Source organism: Leucopleurus acutus, assembly GCF_964270905.1.
Source record: "Leucopleurus acutus genome assembly, chromosome: 3".
Taxonomy (NCBI): Eukaryota; Metazoa; Chordata; class Mammalia; order Artiodactyla; family Delphinidae; genus Leucopleurus; species Leucopleurus acutus.
Genome location: NC_139145.1, coordinates 64,710,589 through 64,731,723, shown reverse-complemented (window position 1 = coordinate 64,731,723; position 21,135 = coordinate 64,710,589). Strand labels below are relative to the sequence as shown.

Below are 21,135 nucleotides of genomic sequence, written 5' to 3'. Positions count from 1 at the left end.
GGATGAGTGAGACTGAGCAGCAAGCTCACAGCCAGGAAAGGAGCCAGGGGAGACCTAACGGGCAGGGTCTTCCCACATCTCCGTCACCAAGCTGAGCACCAGTGCCCAACCCCCTCCCCCCGACCCCCACCCCCACCCCGCCTCGCCCCTCCAGCACCGGGAAGGGAGGAAAATTGGGCACTCTAGCCCTGAGGTGGGGGGGCCGAGGCGCCCTGCTGGGCGGGTGCAGATAGGATCTGAACGCAGAGAAGGGCGGCCGTGGCTCTTTGATCCGCAGCCAGCCCGGCTGGGCCTGGACCCGCAGGGGCGGCGCGGCCCTCTTCCGGCCAGGCTTTGCGCCGCTACAGGACTCCTGTGGGACTCTGAACCGGACACGCGTCCAAGACGCTCTCGCCTCCTAAATACCCTCTGCACCAGTTGCTTTCGGGAGACGTGGGAACGTCTACACTGAATCCAGCACCGAAACCTGCTGGATTTACTGCACCGCGATCCAAAAGGGCCGGTGTCTTTCCTAGATGCAGTGGCTGAGCTGAGGTCAAGTGTGCTGAGGAGGCCCGCGTGGACATGACACAAGGTGCCTGGTAGATGCGATGGAAGGTGTCTCACGTTCCCGCCCTCCTCCGGCTACAGACCCTGCAGCCTAGATCTTGTGAGGGTCCGCCTGCGCCAGGCTCAGAGTCAACAGGCTCTGCGGGAATGCGACTTCCCGGTTAAGTTGCTGGGACCATTGACCCCTCGTCAGAATCCCGTGGCCCACGTAGCTGCCCACAGTCTCCCCTCCCCCGGCCGCAGGTTCCAGGCAGGGAACTCAGTTGAGCGAGGTGTTGGGAGTGGGATTGGGGGGTGGGGCTGGAGGATTGGAATGGGGTCTGGCGGGATATTTCCTCCCTGCCCTCTTGGCTGTGTTCGCGCCTCGGAGCCGCCACATGGCTGAGAGGCCCATCACATATATGTAATGTATGAGTCCCTCATACAACAGGCACTCAATAAATGTGTGAGGGGTATATGCTTGCGTTAGCACTGTGTGCGGGCGACCTGGAAGGAGGGCCCAGATTGGCAGAAGGCTGCAAGATGCTTCAGAGAATGGAGTTTTGAGGAGTCCTAACTCTGCCGTCCCGGTGTTCGAGCACAGCCTCGAGCAGCCCCCGAGCTCTAGGAAGCCCCCAGTTCCAAGCCCAGGACATACTGGGCCCGGGGCACAGACTCTGCTCACACCTTGGCTCCCGTTCCAAGGCACCCACAAACTCCGTGCCCTCCGCAGCTGGCGGAGAAACCTGGGCGCAGGAAGGGACTCCCTTGTTGTAGGTGAGGAATCAAGGTCAAGAATCTCCTTTAGAGTCCCCGCATTTCAGGAGAAGTGTAATGCTTTTCAGGCTCCTCCGACGCCTCACTCAGGTTATGCCTGGGAGAGCGAGCCCTTTAAGTCTCTACCCACTGGGCACGTCCCGGCCTCTCCCGGGAGAGGAGGGGCGGGGCGATATGGCTCCGCCCATCGACAGGGCCCGCCCCCGGCGTCCCCGCCCCGCCCCCGGCACTCAGCCGGCGGCGCCTTTGATGTTCGGACCCGCCAGCTCCCCGAGCCTCTCAGCCCTGCGTCCGCGCCCCGCGCCCGCAGCCCGCCCAGGCGGAGTCAGCCCGCGCTCCGCCCGCCGCGCTCCGGGCTCGGAGGTCCGGACTCCGGGCTCGCTGCCTCCCGGGCCGGCTCCGCGCCCCGCACCCCCGCGCCCCGCGCCCCCGAGGGAGGAGCGCACCATGCCTCAGCTGGACTCGGGCGGGGGCGGCGCGGGCGGCGGCGACGACCTCGGCGCGCCCGACGAGCTGCTGGCCTTCCAGGACGAGGGCGAGGAGCAGGACGACAAGAGCCGCGACAGCGCCGCGGGCCCCGAGCGCGACCTGGCCGAGCTCAAGTCGTCGCTCGTCAATGAGTCCGAGGGCGCGGCCGGCGACGCGGGGGTCCCGGGGGCGGGCGCCGGTGCCCGCGGCGAGGCCGAGGTCGGGGCCGAGGTGAGCGCCGGCCCGCGCCCCGCTTCTCCCCCGCAGCCGCCACGCTCCGCCGGCCCCGGCGCTCGGCTCGCGCTACCCCGCCCCTCCCTCCCGCGGCCCTCGGGGGTCCGCATCCCTCAGACCCCTCCTGCCCCGGGCCCCGAGCCCCCAGCTTTCCCAGCCCTCTCAAGGCCCCTCTGGATCTCCCCGCAGGCTCTCGGGCGGGAACACACTTCGCAGAGACTTTTCCCCGACAAACTTCCAGAGTCTCTGGAAGACGGTGAGTTTCTGCCGGCCTGGCTCCCCTCCTCCCGCTAAGGCCCGGCCTCGGTGGGAGAGCGGGGCTTTTGAGGACGGGAGGGAGCCGATGGGGTGCCTCCCCCCAACTGCAGCTCGAGGAGGCGGTAAAACCGAGGAGGTGGGGGAGTGGGGGGCGGGTTTCCCGGGCGCCGCCGGGCTCGAGTCACTTCCGGTGCCCTGACCTTTATAGGAGTAAACAGACCCCCGCCATCTCCGCCTCCCCTCCTGCCCAGGTGACTGACTAATCCCCCGACTTGAGGAGAAAACGTTGGCCAAGGTTCCTTGGCGGGAGGGCGGAGTGGGGGCCGAGAAAGGGAGGCCCGAACTCGGGGTCCTTCGTCGAAACTTGGCACTGCGGGCACCCCCAGCCCTTCAAGTCACGAACTTGAAGGGGACCCCTTGGCAATTCCGATTTCCTCTCGAGCGAGCAGACAGCCTTCAGCCCGAGACGCCCGGGCTGGCGCTTCTGACCAGCTGTGGTTTTTCCAGGCCTGAAGACCCCGGAGTGCGCCAGCGGCATGTACAAAGACACCGTCTACTCCGCCTTCAATCTGCTCATGCACTACCCGCCCCCCTCGGGAGCAGGGCAGCACCCCCAGCCGCAGCCCTCGCTGGTAAGTGGCCCCAGCAGCCCAGCCCGCCTTGTGCCTGCTACCTTCTTGATCAGGTATGTGAGGCATGGGCAAGAAGTGACTTTTGCCTAGAACAAAATGGATACAGAACTCTGTTCTTGTCTCTTTCCCCATCCACACCCAGCGGGATCTGAACCAGAAGGAGAACTTTCCTGAAGTAAGGAGGGCTGCCCTGGGCACCCCACCTGCCTCCAGCGGTTGGCTTTTGTCTTCCAGCTTGCTCACGAGCAGGCGTGGGCCCTGTCCTGGTGCTAGGTGGTGCTGGGATGGAGTCGGCTTGGAGAACGGTTAAGCTGAGACCACCCACCCCTCCTGACGGTGGTGCATGTGGTGTGCTCAGAGTTGTGAGCTTGGCTGTTAGCCTTCTCCCACTAAGCCCCAATCCTCAGTGTTCGGAGGAACGGGCAGAAAAGCTGGTCTGCTTCAGGTCTCCTGGTTGTACAGGAGAAACATGCTCTACTCGCTCTGTCCTTATTGGCATGAATGTGGCCTTACCAGAGAAACAACCCGAACACGATGTGTGGAAAGTGGGTTTTTATGAAGCTGGCTTGGTCTCAAATGCACCAGGAAGGGTTTGCAAAGGTGTTTCAAATCAGTAGTGTCAGTAAGCGGCCTGTTTAATGAATTTGCAAATTAAATTTAAGTCCCCAGTGCTTTGAGAAGATTCCATGATCATTACAAACCATGCTTTTTGCCCACTGGTGCAGATGACCTAAGGTGTGAAGAGCCTCTTCTGAGTGCTGTGGAGCAGCGGTAAAGCTGCACTTACGAAAAATTCAGATTAGTGTTTCAGAGTGTGCTCAGCTGGCCGAAGTCAGGGGTGAGATTAGAGCTTCTAGAGTTCATGTAAGGGTTTGGGGTTTGTGGTGGGTGGGTGTTAGGTGCAGATAGACCCAGGGCAGGTCAGGCCAGCAGTAGGAGGCTCACATGGCTAGTGGTGGGGGTCACCCAGCGGGCGGAGAGTGACTGCCAGGCTGTGTCAGATCAGGAGTGAGGAGGGTTGGTTCTGAAAGCTGTTGCATGCTGAAGCTGGTGGGACATGAGAAAGTAGATTGAGCCTTCTCTCCAGAAACCCAGGATGGAAAACCTGGTGGAAGGCAGCTGACTAGAAATAAGCTCCTTGCCCTTTGGACCCCCATTCCTTCATCTGTGAAGGAACATGTTGGTTGAGTGGTCTGTCTGGCTTCCTGCTCGGGGGTGGCTCCATCTGTGAGGTACTCGCTTCCTTCCAAGTCTGTGGGGCAAGGGGCTCACCTTCTGACCTTGCCACCTGATGCAGCAGCTCTCCCCAGAGACCTCTACCCTCCATGAGCTGATACTGAAGGATGCTTTGGGGGCCCCCTACAAGGTGTAAACCCTTAGATTTGGGGCCAAGTGGTGGGACCTGACCCACCACTGCCAAACCACAGGCACGTGAGCTGCTGACAGGGGGCTGGCGTCCCTGATAATCATGACTAAACAAAAGGTCTAGGACCCAAAGCAGACCTAGCAGGCAGATTCCCTCCGGCATCTTATGATTACACAGAGGGGCAGGGAAAAGGCGGTGTTTCTGAGTTTCTTTCACAGCCTGGGCAAGTGGTAGGAGAGTGCCCAGAGTGGGAGTGCCTCGTTCTTCGTAAGGGTGTGGTGATGGGACCATTTGGTGTCCTTTAGCTTACACTGGTCCAAGTGTAGGCAGCTGGATGGCTGCCTCTAGCAGTCAGGATTGTGGGGGGAGTAGGAACTAGGGCAGGCACACCATCACTCCCCTGGCCTGGATCATTCATTTTTTCAACTTTGGGCTCTTTCTTAAGGTACAGCAGATGCATTTCTATGTGTCGCACCCTCTCTTATAGGGGCAGATCCCTTTGTCCTCCTCCCCACACAGCTATAGCCTCCTGCAGCCTGGCTTATGGGAACACAGGAGGAGGGCAGGCTCTGGAGCTGACTTTCTGTTCCCTGGCATCGGCTGCTCCGTGGGGCTGGGGACAAGGACAGAGGCAAGGGCCTAAGGTAGGGAGATGCTGGGTGAGGAAGATGTACGTGAATATAGGGGAGCCTCCTTTAAGCAAATCTGATACTTACAACCAAATAGCAAATAAGAGTAGTAGTTCTTTGTGTTACTCAGAGTTGTGTGGACATATAAAATATGGTGAGGATTTAAAAAGCAAAATTAATTGACCCCATGTTTTGGGAGCACATTTATCATGTGATCCAAGGTTCATGTGTCTGGAATGAGAAAAGAAACTCTTACGATAGGTTAGGAGTCCCTTGTAGGGGACCTGAGGAAAATCACCTTTGGAAGTTTTTTTCCAAAGCTCTGCTTTCCTGAGCCCCTCTTCAGGGGACAGATGACACACTGGCCAGCCCCTCCCCGTGAGCCTTAGAACTTGGCCCCTCTTGCTCTTTGCACTCTCTGAGAGAATCCAAGTGGTCAACAGTTGTGCGGGGGAGCTCAGGGCCGAACGCTTGACCTCCCCTGACAGTGGGGAAAACCCATGCCAGGGACCTCATCTGCCCTTGTGTAGGTGGAATACCCACGCGGCTGCTACACTGGACACCTTAAAGCAGGCAGACTTGAACGTTGTCAGGAGCAATGGGCCAAATGACCACCTCACAGACAACTGCCAGGGGGGCAGAGGGATTTTTTTCCCAAAAGGTTCCTTCTTTTTGGTACTTGGTTTCTTGCAAACTCTGTTTTTGGAAGTGGAAATTAGGTCAAAGTTAATTTCATAGCTGATGTCTTTGAGGCATCTAATGTAGGCTTGCAGACAGTTACTGGCCTAGACCAGTAGCCACTATTGTTTTGTTTTGTTTGCTCCGCTCTGGGATTGAGGTGGGGAGGGGCGATGACTGGTCCTGCGCCAGACTTTGAGGGATTTCTGGGATGAGTAAGGCATCACTCCTTAGGGAAACTCAGAGTCTTAGTGCAGAACTGACAGTCTGGTGCAAATCCCCATCTCAAAAAGGATATGAGGCCATGTCACTCTTCTGACCCCTTCTATGGGCTCTGCTTGGTATCTGTGGCCTGGAAGGCTGCTGAGCCTTTTGCCATTTAGTTGAAATGCCCAGAATAGGCAAATCCATAGAGACAGAAAGTAGGGGAGTGGTTGCCGAGGGCTGAGGGAGGAGAAGAATGGGTAGTGACTGCTAATGGGTACGGGGTTTCTTTTTTTGGGTGATGAATATGTTCTGGAATTAGATAGTGGTGACGGTTGCACAATCTTGTGAATATATTAAAAGCCGCTGAATTGTATACTTTAAAATGGTCAATTTTAAGGTATGTGAATTACATCTCAATTTAAAAAATAAATAGCTGAGCTGAGCCTTTTGGCTCTGCAGGGACTTGGGGCTGTTTCCCTGTGCCGTCCTGGTGTCTGGGCATGCCCAGAGACATCTGACGTGAAGGAGCCCACTTGAAGCAGTGGGCTTCTGGCCATCGGGCTCATGTTCTCTGACTCCAAGGTCTGAGGTACAGGTGAGGGGAGCGAGCCCTGGGGGAGCAGGAGGTGAGGGTATGAGCAAGACTTGAGCAGAGGAAGGAAGTGCTGCTGACGGGTGGCTAGCCGGTCCGGGGGGGCTCTGCAGAGATGCACCCACCCAACCCTCCACACCCCTCAGAGGGTGAGCAGTGGGGCCTCACGGAGGAGGGGTAGTGATGGTTGGTCACCAGCCCTGGTTGGGATGAAGCCTGTTAGGAGAGAGTTTGGCACCAGGCTGGCCACCAGACAGAGCAGAACCAGCCTTTGCCCCTGGAGTGCCCAGCTGAGTGGAGGAGACAGATGAATAGACCTGAATCCCTGGCCAGAGGAGTACTGTCACAAAAGGTCCTGCTGGCGTGTCCTGGGAAGACCTGGCCCCTGCCTAGGCTGTGAGGAAGGTCTGCTGAGCAGCTTCCTGAAGCAATAGGGTTGTCTGCCAGATGAAGACAAATAGGGGGCTGGCAGGCATCTGGGCTCCCTCCAGACATCCCAAATCTTCCACGTCTCTACTTCATTTGCTACCTCCAAGCCCCAACCATCACCATCCCTCCCCCAGGAAGGCAGCCTCCATAGGGTCCCTGCAGTGGACCTGGGTCCCTCCCCACAACCCTACCCTAACCCTCAATCCAGGATCCACAGAGCAGCCAAACATAAGTCAGATCCCACCTCTCGCCTGATGAAGCCCTGTAGAGGCTCCCATTGCTCTTGAAGTAAAATCTAAGCCACTCACCACGGCCTGAAGGCCTGGGTGGCCAGCCCCTGCTGACCGCCCTTCCTCGTCTGCACCATACTCTTCCTTTCTCCCTAAAAAGCAGCCACCTCAGTGGCCTGATAGGTTTTACAACCACCAAGTTCTTTCCATCTCAAGACCTTTGCGCTCGTTCCCGCAGTTTGGCATTCTCTTCCCTAGCTCTTCACCTAGCTGCCACTTCTCATTCCTCACTCAGGGCTTATTCAGATGTCACCTCCTCAGAGAGACTTGCTCTGACCATCCAAGTGGGGCCTTCCGTCATCCCCCACCGGGCCTCGGCTGCCTTGCCCACCCCAGCAGCTCTTCAGGCCAAGGTGGTTGGCACTGGTTTATGATGCACTTGCCATGCTTAGTCCAGAGACAGCCCATGTGTCAGAAGTATGTCTGAGCCTTAGTTTCCTCATCTGCACAATGGGAGTGGCAAGCCCTCCTCCCAGAGTTGGACTGAGGACTGGAGGCAGCAGTACCAGGGACGTGCCCAGGAAGGTGCCAGTGTGGCCTGGGCTTGGGGGTCGGGGTTTGGCCACAATTGATCCCTCTCCCTTGCTGTCCTGGCTCCTCTGGGACCAGGGGTGGCTCAGTGGTAGGCTCCATGTGCACTTCTGTCTGGAGGACTATATCTCCACTTTGGGCCACGGGGTTTGGGGGTTTGAACCCTGGGGACTAGCCCTCAGGTGTACAGGCCCCCTCCTCAACACCTGCCTCACCCAGGCATTCTTGGGAGGAAAAGTGTTATTCCTGGGGCCAGACTGGGAGCCATAGCCACTCATTCCATCCTGAGAATCCTCTCCCACCGCCCAGAGATTTTGCGGAAAGAGGCTCCCCTTCCCCAGCCATATAGAAGCCCTTTACACAAGATGTTAGGGGCTTAAGCTATTTTGTAAGAAAAAAAGGGAAAAGACCTTCATGGCCATTAGCCTCTGAACCACTCCCAGAGCTTTTCTCACATGGTGCCCCGTGTGCAACACCCCTGTGTCTTGCTCCGACGCTTCCCTGGTGTGCAGGCCCCCAGGCAGTGCCCATGCACAGCTTCTTTGCCTGTTTTCCCTCATGTTTATTATTCATCTCTCCCTCATGTGGCTTCTAGTTTGCTCGCACCTTGCCTTCTTTACCAGTGGGAATGATGCTCTATACAAATCACTCCTTAGTTTCCATTTTGATTATTTTTCTGGAGCATAATGTTCAAAGAGAATTATGGGTTCAAGAGGTAGGAAGAATCAAGGCCCCAGTTCACCGAGGGTTCCTTGCGGTGCCCAAGCATAGCTGACGTGGAGTTTCCCCTTTTTTGTTGTTCATTTTATAGGTTCGTGGTGGGCAATGAGACTTAAAAGTAACTTTGACTTGCATTCCTTCCTGACTTGGAAGGCTGTGTGGTATTTGGAAAATCTGCAGCAACCCCCTCACCGCCAGCTGCTCCCAAGGTGAAACTTCGTTTTCAGGGCTTCCCTGATGCATTTCAGGGCCAGGAAAGCACCCTGAAGGAGGCCTATCCTGCAGACCCCTGCCCCACCCTGTCACCAGGGGCTGCTGTTTTAGGGTTGCCATCCACTCCTCCAGCTTAGCAGGGTGGAGGGGCTGACAGAGAGCCCTGAGTTGGTCACCAGGACCCAGGTATTCTCCCCCGGCCCCAGCAGGGTTTCACGAGCCAGCTTCCATAGCCCGCAAACAGGGATATCCATACCAGTTCTGCCTACTTCCCCAAGTGCTCCAAGACTTAGGCGTGAGTGGAGTTGAAAGGGGGGGGCCTTGGGGGTCCCCTCTCATGGCCAGTTGGCAGACCATGCCCTCCTGGGTCTCCTAAGATCACACCCAACCCCCGTTCCTGCATGAAGGGAGGTTTAGCGGAGCTGCAAGAATGGGCTGCAGGGGCACTGGTTTCAAGTCGCATAACTGCTGAGGTCAGGCTGGATCAGGGTGGGCACAGAGCCACATGGAGGGGACGAGGGGAGCCGCAGCCTCCCTCTGAGCCTCCTCGGGCAGCTGCGGTTCCGAAGCCATACAGTCACACTCCCTCATACCTTGTGACTGGCTGCTTCCTGCCACTGTGTACAAACAAGACTCTGTTGGAGGAAACAGGTGTTTTATCAGGTCACAGGGCTCCCCCTCCCCGAACGGTACAGTGCACAGATCCTTGGGTAACAGCCCTCCTCTGCAGGTGGGGACAGTGAGGCCAGGTCAGGGAAGGGACTTATCCAAGGCCCCTTAGAGGAGTGAAGGGGGAAGGCCTGAGTTGGGAAGCTCCGCCCTCAAATACCATATCTTCCACTCCTTGGCTGGGTGGCCTTGGGTAAGTTAACTCCTGTGGGCCTTAGCTTTCTCATCTAAACATGAGGATAGTGAAGGTTCCTACCTCCTTGGGTTACTGTGGAGTGGAGCGAGATAGTGGATGTGGAGTTCCCGGCACATAGTAGGTGCTTCCTGAGTGGAAGCCACTGTGGGAGGGATTGTTAACACTGTGTGGGAATGGCCCTTGTAAAGGGCGCCGGGCCAGTAGGTGCAGTGCTCCTGAAGGTGCGGCTGGACTGAAGCCCCTGATGCTCTCCGTCCTCAGCTCAGCAGCCAGTTCCCCTGGGGCAGAGCAAAGAGGACAGCTGTCCGGCCCAGCCAGCCCTCGGGCCCTCAGCTGCTGGACGACATAGTGCCAGCTGTACCTAGAATCCTGATCCAGACTCTTAACCGGTATTTACTGAGCCCCACTTGGCCTTGGCTCAGCTCAGAGGGGACGGCTGCCTCTGCCCCACCCCGCAGAGCTCAGCTCTGGCAAGGCAAAGAGACTCTCCTTGGGGCTCAGAGTCGGCCGTGTTGGATAAAGGGCACTGAGGAGGGAGGGAGGCCAGTGGGGGCAGCCAGGAAGGCTTCCTGACAGGGGAGAGTTCTGGCTGGCCCAGAACCTGCGAAGGTGAGAGTGGGAGAATGCTCGAGGTCGGGGGCACAGTTCAAGCAGAGGAGGAGAGGCAGAAATTAGTATGTTCTTGGTCATTGGAAGAGCCACCCGAAGCCCAGGGTCTGTGAGGCTGGAGAAGGGCCAGCACTGAAGGCCCAGCACGTGACCTTAATACCCGGGGGTGCTGGTTCCAGAGCCCAGGAGTGGCTGGTGGGTACCTGCAGTGTGTTGGCAGCATGAAGGGCAGTGTGGTGCCCACGGGAGATGGTTTGAGTTGAACATAGAGGGTGAGGCGGGCAGAGCCGGCAGCTGGGGCAGGTGGATGCTGGGATGCAAGGGAGGGGGTGGGCTTTGGGCAGGGCAGACCCGAGCGGACTGGCACATGCAAGGCAGGAGTGCCTCAGAGGTGGAAGTTTTGTGTTATTTCTTTTGACTCTCAGTCTCACTCCAGGGTCATGAGTCCAGGGTCTTGTCTGCTGTTTCCTGAGGGGAGCTGAACCCCAGAGGTCAGGGTGTGCAGCCCATTGGTGCTTTAGCCAGGGTGTGGAGAACACGTCTCCTCAGCACTGTCTCTAGCAGGACTCCAAGGCCCCAGGAGTCAGTGGAGGGTCTCTGAGACCCCAGGACATTGTTAGCTTCTTCCTTCAGGCAGTTTGCTGTCTCAGCTCGCAGACCTTTGATGCTTGGGGTTTGGACGTGGGTGCCGCCTCCCTCCCTTAAAGAGGTGTGGCCCACATCAGCCTTGGCATGTGTAGTCTCTGAGCTGCAGCCCGGGAGGGTTTGTCCTGGTCAGAGGGTTTGGCCCCTTCTGGTCCTGCAGAACATGGGGCTCCCGTTGGCTCAGTCCCCTGGTGGGTAGAGGGACTGTCCCCTGCTGGATAGGGTCCCTGGCCCAAGGTAGTAGTTTGGTGAGTTTGGCCCTCTCTTGTGGGGAGGCAGCCATGTAGCCTGTCCCACCCATGGAGCCTGCCTGCCTGCCTGCCTGGGCTGTGCTAGCAGATATGGCTTTAGAGCCCAGAGGGAGATGGTGACACACAGCCTTCATGTCACAGCCAGCTCCACAGCCAAAGCTCCTTGGAGATCAGAGGAAGCAGATGCTTTGCCAACCCCTTTACCCCTCCCGTTAAAACAACCATCTCTCTCTCTCTCTCCACGAACCGGAGAGGTGTCTGGGCTCCGCACTCTCTGCTTTCAGCTGATGGCGAGTGTGCGGCTGGGGCTGCAGGCGTGGATGGGCAGGCCCCAGGGAACAGTGCGTTCTGGGGGTGCATGGTTACAGCTGCCCCAGCCCACCGTGTCTGGGTGGCCTAGCCAGGGCTGGCCGGTCACCCCTCCCAGGAAGCCCAATTTGCCCATGAGGGGAGGGGGCTATGATGGGTAAGGAAGCCAGGGACCAAGGCCACCTCCTCCCCTGGGTGTGTGACCTCAAGCAAATCTGTTAACCTCTCTGGGTCTCAGTTTCCTTCTGTAAACGGGGGTGGGGAGCTCCGGACATGAGGATTTCTGAAGTTCAGACGAGGGTCAGCTGGGGAGGCCTGCTGCTCGGGTGGGCCTCAGGGGGGGCTTTGGTGGGTATTGCAAGGACTGCTCCAGGCCTGGTCTCCCTGTCAGGCAAGAAAGAATTATAGGGAGGGAGAGACAGGTGACAGAAGTCCAGTTGAGGGTATTCTGACTAACTCTGACCTGGCTCTGGTGGCAGGAGGCCCAGCCTCCCGGTCCGCTGGGCCGCCATCTGAAACGCATTACCAATGCTTTGTAAACTGCACATCATTCGGCCACATGAAAGCCTGGGATCTAAAAATAGCCATTCCCAGAGGACACCCCGCATTGGCGGGGCTCAGCTGACCTCTGCACGCACACCCACCACTAGGCCACCTCCCTTGCCAGGGGGCCCCCGACTGGCAGAGCCACACCCACCCACCCTCCCAGTGTGGGCAGCCACTGCCGGAGGCCACTTTATCTGGGCACAGATCTCGTCCAGCTGGTCAAAGCTGCAGGCCTCAAGGCCTTAACTAGGGCAGAATGTCTGGAGGAGGCAGCTGAGAGCATGTCGGTGGCCGCAGGACCCCTTCCCCAGACCATAGTTGCCTGGCATGTCTGTGGGAAGCCAGTGGAACCATCTTACAGATGAGGACACTGGGGCCCTGTGGAGGGGAAGCACAGGAAGGGGGACTTGGCCACTGTCAGATGGTAGACAGGAGGGCCGCTGGTGGATGTGCTGGTATGAGAAGGGCAGGGTCCTGCCCTGGACCCCGTGGTGCCGGTGGAGTCTGCCCCAGCACGAAGGCAAGGCAGCTGTGGGTCTCCAGGCTGCTACGGTTGACTCTTTGCCCTACTTTCTGCAGGCTCCTTTTCCCTATAGTCTCTATGACCAGCTGCAAAACCACTCTTTTCCCTAAAAATAAACATGCTTATGGGATTGGGGGAAGCTTTGTAGCTATCAAAGGAAATAATAGGGTGTTTAAGAAAATTACATTGCGTTTTAAATAACCAGCATGAAAGTCATTAAGTTTGAAGTTTCATTCAAATCAGATGGCTCTGTGGCTGGCCCGGTGGCCAGGCAGGCAGGGGGTGGGTGGGCACTTAGGGATGCCGAGAAGCAGCCTGTGGAGAGCTCTGCAGCAGCGGCAGTGAGGTCTCTGCGGCTATAGCCAGGGTCCAGGCGGGGCGGCCCCAAGTGTGCGCCGGGCTGCAGCAGCCGCCCCAGAGCTTGCCGACAGGCTTTGAAGCAGGCTACAGCCTGGGAGCCCCCCAGCTGTGGTGGGCAACCCCATGGGTGGGGCTGGGGGGTGAACATAGACCAAAGGGTGTGGGGCCAGATGAAGCTGGGATTGCAGAGGCCACAAGCGTTGATGGCCGTGTTGAGGTGGGGTTTAAGGGATGGTGGTTGGGATCAAAAGGGCTGGAGAGGATCTACAGGGCCAAGGCCACATCTGTCTTCTTCACTGCTAGAATCTTAGCGGCCAGCATAGCGCATGACCCATAGTAGGTGCTCGTAAACTGTTGCAAGAATAACAACAGCCACAGTAATAGTGCATGTGTCAAGAACTTCCCAAGTGCCAGACCTGTGCTGGGGACTTAATCCTAATAGCAGGATCCTTACAAGAAGCCAAGAAAGTAGATACTATTATCGCTCTCATTTTACAGATGGGGAAACTGAGGCTCAGAGAGGTTAAGAACTTGCTAGTACCTGTCAGAGTCAGGATTTGGACTCAGGTCTGTTTTACCCCAAAGCCCAGGCTCTGCTCTGTCCCTTTGGTCTCGATTGTGTGGAGCTCATTGGGAGCATTGCAGGCTGCAAAGCTGAACCCACTCCTGTTGAGTTTATGAGCTGAATTCCTCTGGCCTCAAGGAAAGACTTGGCCCTTACTGCCCCTCCTGGGCTTGACCTCAGAGCTCTGGACCTGGGTCAGGGCTGGACCACATGCTATCGGGGGCCAAAAGGGTTGTTTCTTGGTTAAAAGCAGGACCTCAGGGCTTTCAGAATAAATATTACCTGGAAAAGTGTTTATAAATGACATTTAAGATGACATCAGGTTTGGGAATTCCCTGGTGGTCCAGTGGTTAGGACTCTGCACTTTCACTGCCGAGGGCATGGATTCAATCCCTGGTTGGGGAACTAAGATCCCTCAAGCCTCCCAGCGCAGCCAAAAATTAAGTTAAATTTTAAAAAAAAGATTACATCAGGTTTGATGCATGATGCAAGGACAGTTAAGAACTGTGTATAGGTTGATTCCTCCTTTCTAACTTTGGTCCTGGTCCTGGCTTAGCTTGGAGCTCACTGTTGGACTTCTCTGGCCCAGGTGCCCTCCTCTGTGTGGTCCAGGGATGGGCTAGAGGGTGTCCTAGGCTCGGAGACAATGGGAATGGCTGGACTGAGGAATCTGAGGGCATCCCTGCACATGGGTGTCCCCTCCCCAAACCCCTTGGAAACCAGATCCACCTCCCAACCCTGCTGCGGCATTTTGAGGGTTTCTTCTTCTACCACTGCCCTCCTCTGCTCCTCCCGTGCCACCCCCCATGCCTCCCCCCGCCCCTGCCCTGGCTCTGGTCACTGAGGGCTAGTCAGGAGCTCAGGAGTCTGGCCCAACAGCAATCTGGCCGTAGTCCAAAGGAAATCGAGGGCCAGCAGCCCTGGCCTGGCACAAAAGCCGGCTTTCCTGAAAAGCCTTGGTCTAGGAACATGCTCGCCTTTGTCTTTTGTTTTCTTCTTCGTTAATTTTAAAAAATATTAGCAGATACAAATATTACTTCATTTAATCCCTATGAGATATGGATATTGTACAGATGGGGAACCCGAAGCACAGAGAGACACACTTTGCAAGTGCTGGAGGAGAGATGTGAATTCAGGCATCTACCTCTGTGTTCCCTGCCCTTACCACCTGCTACCTTGCCTCTCAGACAACATATCTATCCACTCATTTTTGAAAAGTTGGGTTTTATAGCTACAGCTGGGTCGCCTTGGCTCCCCCATCCCATCCATCCCCACTCCTCACCCCCGCCAGGAATTTAGTGTTTCACCCTCTCCCTGTATTTTTATAGTGTTAGACCCAGGTGTGTATCTGTAAAAGCTGTTTGGTGTGGTTTTTGGAACCCCCTAACTCAACCTCATTAGAGGGCTCCACCCCAAGAGGGCCCCTGTGACAGTTGCAGCAGCCCTGCCCTCCTCCGTCTGCTTACACTTGGCGTGAGGGGCTTGGGTGGGAGCATCCTGGGGCCTGAAGCCTCCAGCAACTCGTTTCCACTCCTTGTCTTGTTCACTTGGGATAAACCGCTGGACTGAGTCCAGGCAGAGCCCCAAGGGCCTTCCTTAACTGGCAGTAGCTGCAAGGGTTAGACCCAAGTGAGCTTCCTGACTGTGGCCCCAGGGCAGAACTGTCCTCTGGGCTGGTACAGGCAGCTGAACAGACCAGGTAACTCAGAGACCCCCATCTTATCTTTGCTCCTCAGAAGCTGGCTGGAATTAATCGGGGCAGGAATGCAGTGCCAAGGCTGGGGATGAGATCTCCAAGTCTCCTCTGCCTCCCACCCTTGAGCCGTCGCTGACCATCAGCCTCCGCCTCTCTGGGCCCTGCGCCAGGCCGCCCTAGCTCTCGCTCCTAGGCGGCACACTAACTCTTCTGCGGTGGCCATCCACCCCGCATGCATGTGGACTGGGAAAAGAGGCCAGACCTGGTGGGAAGAATGACTTCTCACGGTTCCTTTAGTCATTTACGACTGAGGACCCACATCACCTCCTATGAGGGCAGGGTGTTGCTGGCAAAATCCAGCGGGTCCCGGGTAGGTGGAGGTCTTAGTGAGGAGACCCAGTGTAGGGGGGAGAACCTGGCAACCACTCGGCTCCTGCGCCTCACACGTGTGGTCTCCATTGCTGTGCGCTACCAGCTGGCCTGGGAGGCCTCTCACCGAGTGGTAAAGATCTCTGGCCAGGAACCCCAAAGGGCTGGATTCAAATCCCGATCTGTCATTACTTGCTGTGAGACCTTGGGCAAGTCATTTAACCTCTCCCGGCTACCCTTTCCTCATCCGCACAATCTGTACACACGTCACAAAGTGGTTGGGAAGACTGGTGGGATTCGGGGGGCGGGGGGCGAACCCTGCAGGGTGCTAGGCACACAGGAGGCTGCCACTGGTGGCGGCTGCCGTGTCTAAATCTGCACCTCCACTGCTTTCTTCATGCCTTTTCTACAAAGCGTTTTTGTTTTGCTCCCAAGGGAACAAAACCTCTGAACTCCTCAAATGCCTTCTTCCCAGAGCCTGGCTTTCCCTACTGCCAAAGACAGCCTGAGCCGAGGTTGTGCCCTGGCCTCTGCCTCAGGCACATGGGCTCCCGGAGGGCTGGGCCTTGAGGAGCTGGGAGGGCGACTGCCTGGACAGGGGATGCCCAGCCCCCAGGCTGCTGCAGAGTCCCCAGACAGTGTGTCGGTAGCATCAACTAGCAGCTCGGCTGCAGCAGCTCCCGGAAGCTTATATTTTCCTCTGAAAACATCCTGTCCTGAGGGGCGTTTACCTCAGAGAGGAAGAAGGAAAACAAAAGTAAACGAATGCATAGAAACCGCTGGAGGCTGTGGGCCAGGCCACTCAGCTAAGTGAGGTTCCGCTAGCTCCGGGGGTGCCTCGGGGCCAGGCTGGGTCTAGAGTAGGCCTGTGGTTTGCCAAGCCTGTAGGCAGGGACTCAAGTCCTTGCCTCTGCTGTGGCAGGACCCCCTATCTGATGTCAAGGCCAGGCAGCTGGTGGACTGGCCACGTGGACCTGGGAGGGCTCTGTGCATCCTGGCCACAGGCGGGACTAAAGCCTCCTGGTCTGCAAGGGTGTAGCCCAGCCATACCCTAGCCCTCCAGCTCAGCTGGCCACACGGCCGCGGCTCCATGCTCTGCGGTGGGCGTCTAGCACAAGGTGTCCAGCACGCTGTGGGCGGGGTGCTTGAGGGCCGTCCTCTGGAGAGCACCATGTCCTGGGCAGCGGGAGCTGGCAATAAAAGGGCATGAGCCCAGCCAGGGGATATCTGCAGACGTGGGGTCTGGGGAGCCTGCACATCACGGCTTGGCTGATATGCAGGCGAACCTCCTTTGGAGGACCTGCTTCCTTCTGGGAAGTTCATTCTCGTGGTCCCAGGCCGTGGGGCAGCTTCCCACTCAGAAACTGGCCAGACTCCTTGGTGCTTAAGCACCGTGGGTGCTGGACAGTGGATCCCCAGCTCCAGACCTAGAGGACTGGGGGAGCTGTGTGTGGTGGGCACTAGTGGGCCCTGGAGCTGGGAGAGGAGTCCAGAGGAACTGATCAAGGCCAGAGCAGAAGTTGAGTGGCAGACCCTGGATGGAGCGTGGCCTGGTTTCTGGCAATGCAGGGAAGAGAAGTGAGAACTGGAGAGGACCTTTTGAGCAGGGCCACTGTGTGGGGTTATGCAGGGAATCCGGGCCAAGGAGCTGAAATCTAGCCTGCACTATGCTCCACAAGCCACGTGCCCTGGTGTGGGCCTGGCTGTCTCTCCAGAGGAAAGGGTACTTTTTCTAGTTAGCACAAAGGCACCATATGAACTAGTGGTAGCCCTGGCTTTGACTGTCTGGTGAATTCTGACTCCCAAGGTGTTGCAGGAAGGAGGAGATGGGGTAGAAGGAGGCACAGGGTCTCAGTTGCCAGGCAGGATGTCCCTGACTCCCAGCAGTGGCCCCAGTTCCTCCCAGCCTCCTGTGTGCTGCTGTGACCATGCCCAGCCCCAGCCAGGGTGCTTTGTCCAGTGCTGCCACATGCTCCCTAAACACTGGCTCACACTGGGCCCTACCTACACGTACTGCTAGAGACCTAACTTGAGAGCCCAACAAGTGGTGGGAGAGCTCTCCAGGCAGAGGCAACAGCATGGCCCTTGAAGCCAAAGTGGCTGGAGCACAGAGGGAGAGGAGGTGAGAGATGAGAATGTGGCTGTCTGGTGTTGCCTGAAGACCCTGAGAGACCTTAAAGGGGTCCCCAGCACTGACTTGCAATTTTCTCAGCGTCACTGAGCCTCACGACCCTCATGAGTAAAACAGGAAGGATAATGCCTGCCTCAAATCAGTTGTCACATGTGGCATTTACAATACTGAATTTCACATCTGTGCACTTGGCAGAGAGAACAATAACTATCAATAGCCCACCCTTCTGTCTAGTTCGAGGTGTGGATCTGCCCTCCTTCTGTGGACTCATCCCAAGGGCCGTTCCGCAGCTCCAGAGCGGGCATCAGGAATACCCCCCCCCCCCCCCGTTCTAGGAGCCAAGAGACTGAAGTCAGGTCCATGGTTGGATGAGTGGGTAGGCATGCACGGGTTCTGGGGCATCAGGTATTCTAGAGGCCTTCATTCAGCAAGTCTTAATGAACATGCCAAGCACAGACCCTGGAGAGGCAGAGATGACTAACAAGCCGATTCTGCCCTCCAGGACCCCTAGGCCAACAACCCCTGCAGCAAGTGGGCAGCTCTGCCTGCTGGGCTGGTGGAACCCCACCCAGGTCACAGTCCTAAGGAAGTGGCCCTTAGACTGAGGTCAGGATGAGAAGGAATCAGTATGGCAAAGAGTAGGAGGAAGTGTGGAAAGCTGGGAGGGGAGGGCGTAAGGGGTGGATAAAGGTGCAGAGGCGAAGAGCTGGACACCTGGGTAAGAGAGAGGCAGGCCTGCGTGGTTGGGTATGGCTGGGGTGTGGCTGTGCGAGAGTGAGTCGGGGAGATGTGGGCTGGGGACCTGGGGTCATGTCCCAACTATTGCCATCAGGCAAGCTCCCTGTGCCGACAGCCCTGGCAGGCAAGCAGGCATGGGGTATAGCTAGAACCCCAATCCCAGGGTCCCAGAACTTACTGGAGCATCTTTAGGGTCGGGGAGCACTGGCTTAGGTGACTCTGACCAACTAGGCTGAAGAAGGGAGAGACTGAGTTTAGGACTGGGACTCCTTCCCCTGTTCCCCCTTGTTCTATCCTTGATAACCGTAGGGCCTTTGCAGTACAGTTGGTGGAATCTCAGCTCTGCCACTTACAAGCTATGTGACCTTGGGCAAGCTATGTAATGTCTCCATCTCCGTTTCCTCATTTATTAAATGAGGATAATAATTGTACCTATTTCATAGGTTTTAGGAGTACATGAGTTAAACTCTATAAGGTGCTCAGAATTATGCCTCGCACAGGATATAAACCATCAGCTGTCATTAGCAGATGCTGATCTCCTGGCCTGAAACATTCTTCTGCCTGATACATTGTAGGAGCTTAGTAAATACATCCTGACTGACTGTGTCTGCTGATAGTGGTCAACTGCGAATTCTGGTGCAGTGTGTGTATGTGTGTGTTGTGGGGTGGTGCTCCTCCTGGCACAGTCCCTGCCAAGGGGAGGCCTTCTTGGGAGGGCCTTGTCAGCCTCACACGCTTCCACCCTCCAGGCTTGAGACCAGAGGAAGCAGAAGCTTTCTTCACTGAGAAAGTGTTGTGCGGCTTCTTAAGCGTTTGGGGGTTTTCAGAGTCAACCGTTAGAGGCGAGGGAGCTTCTCTGCTGGCAGTGGCAAGGGCTCGCAGGGTGCACACAGCCTGTAAGCCGACCTCTGCGGTCTGCAGGGAAAATGCCGACCGTGTTTATTTTTCACCTGAGCCTGCAGGAAGTTGGGGGTTGGGGAAGAGGGAGGCGGGAGCAGCCCGGCCAGGCCCAAGCCCGACTTCAGAGCAGAGGAGACTGACCTCAGGAGTCCCTCATTTCCACCTCCTCCTGCCTGGCCCTGCCCTAGGGCCCCTTCTTGGCTCCAGCCTGCTCAGCAAGAGGAGGGCATGCTGGGGCACCAGAGTAAGGAATTTCCAGCCATGGGCCAATGAAAAGATCCCAGAAGGATGAGGTCCGCCTTCGGGACGATAGGTTTTGAACCGGCATGGGGAAGAACAGTAAGAGCAATGCTGTGGCAGGAAGGACCGCCTCTGCTAAGGCTGTTCCCAGTCCAAGGGTCTCAGAGTCTAGACTCGTCCTGGAGTGCTGCAGTCTGGAGCGGGAGAGGGGAAAGGGGCTGTATGCAAAGGCCAAGAACAGGGGTCTTGGAGTGTGCTGATCAAGGAGTATGGTCTGCTGTTAGGTCTTTCATTTGTTTATACATCCCACCATGCTGGGAGCGCTTACTGAGTGCCCAGCGCTATGCCTGGCACTCTGCCCTCAGAGGTAAGAGATGAGGTTGTGTCGTCGAGATACTCAGGGACGGGTGGGGACGATCAACCCAGGCCTGCCTCCTTCCCTCGGAGGCAGGGCACAGTCACCATCAGGGGAGGCGAGGAGCAGAGCTCCAGTCACTGGGCTCCCCAGACACAGGTCAGGCCCCAGGCAACTCCATCCTGCTGGCTGGGCAGCCTAGCCCTGGGACAGCCTTGTGCTGAGGCCGTGGAGCGGGACGTTCCATTTGGCTGAGAGGGGCGTGGGGCACCAGGTCCCGCGCCAGACAGTTTCCCCTGGCTGCCACCACCGGGCACGCAGGGGGCTGGGGAGTGAGGCTGAGAGGCAGCCTGCACGAACGTGGGAAGGACTGGCCAGGCCCTCAGTGCTCTGCCCTGGAGCCCTGGCACCTCAGGGCCTCCACCTGCTGGCAGGTTCTCAGCCCCACCTCCACCCACCTGGCACTTCTCCTGTGGCCTGGCTACAGACCCCCGTCTAATGAGGCTTTTCCCCAGTTCCCAGGGAAGGCTGGGGGACAGGATGAGCCCTCTGTCCATCTGCTCCTGTCACACACATACATAACTAGGCCAGAGGCTATAGGCTGAGCTGGATTCTGAGGTTTCCTAGACCTAGAATGAGCTGTGTTACAACATGGAGCTTAAACAACCTGGCCAAGGAGGGTCAGCTCTAGCTGTCCCTCAGGTGACAGGGCTTCCTGGCCCAAACGAGCCTTCCCCGGGGAAGGTGGTGTGCTGCGAAACCTGCTGTGGAGCCACCCTCTCCCTGCCCTGGGCAGAGTGGGACTCCGGGACTGTCTTCCTAGAGCTGGCACCTTGGACCCCAGGCTCTGCTCCTAAGATTCCCCAGGGTCAGAGCTGCCTATTCCACCAGCCAGGCTTATAACTCTGAGAGCTGAAAAGCCAGAGCCAAGGCTGAATGGCAGGGCCTTCTCTGAAGCAGAAGTTTAGATTTGAAAGCTCTGTGGTCTGCAGCGCCCTGTGGAGGGTGTTCATTCCACCCATTGCACCAGGGCTCCAGGCGTTTGTGCCCTTAGATGGCGAATAGTGGAATGCCTTCCACCAGGGTCCCAGGTTCCTGAGGGAGTGGGCCCTGAGGCTCATCTCCATGTGTGCCACAAGGCCTGGGATCTGGCTAATCCCTGTCCTAGGAACTTATCAGGGTAAAAAGGCCCCCGAGGTTTCCAGAAAGCCTTCCACCTTCATAGGCCCTTGGCTCCTGCTCCCAAAAATTCTAGGATAAAGCAGGGTTCTTTGCATCCATGACCAGTGAGGTAGGCAGGGTTGATACGATCATGCTCATTTTACAAGGGGCATACTGGCCCAGGGTCCTATAGAGGAAAGGTCAATGAAAAAGGTCAGCAAGCCTAGAGCTGTACTTCCCAACCCACTTCCCATCCTGGCACAGTTAAAAATGACCACTGGAGTAACTGGAGGAAGAGGCTGGAGGCTGAAACAACCATG

General features: G+C 57.2%; 1 protein-coding gene across 6 annotated transcripts in view; it reads left to right on the top strand.

The window, feature by feature from the left end:
• Positions 1–1,752: 1,752 nt before the first annotated feature.
• TCF7 (transcription factor 7) overlaps positions 1,753–21,135 on the top strand; it is a gene marked incomplete at its 5' end in the record, with an annotated part of 30,848 nt that continues 11,465 nt past the window's right edge. For 4 of the 6 annotated variants that reach the window (XM_082835830.1, XM_082835827.1, XM_082835832.1 and 1 more), the window contains 3 exons: positions 1,753–2,004; positions 2,197–2,263; positions 2,773–2,897. In XM_082835830.1, coding sequence (XP_082691956.1) covers positions 1,753–2,004; positions 2,197–2,263; positions 2,773–2,897 — 444 coding nt within the window. The remainder of the gene's footprint in view (positions 2,005–2,196; positions 2,264–2,772; positions 2,898–21,135) is intronic. The other 2 variants (XM_082835831.1, XM_082835828.1) reach the window with 1 other exon arrangement.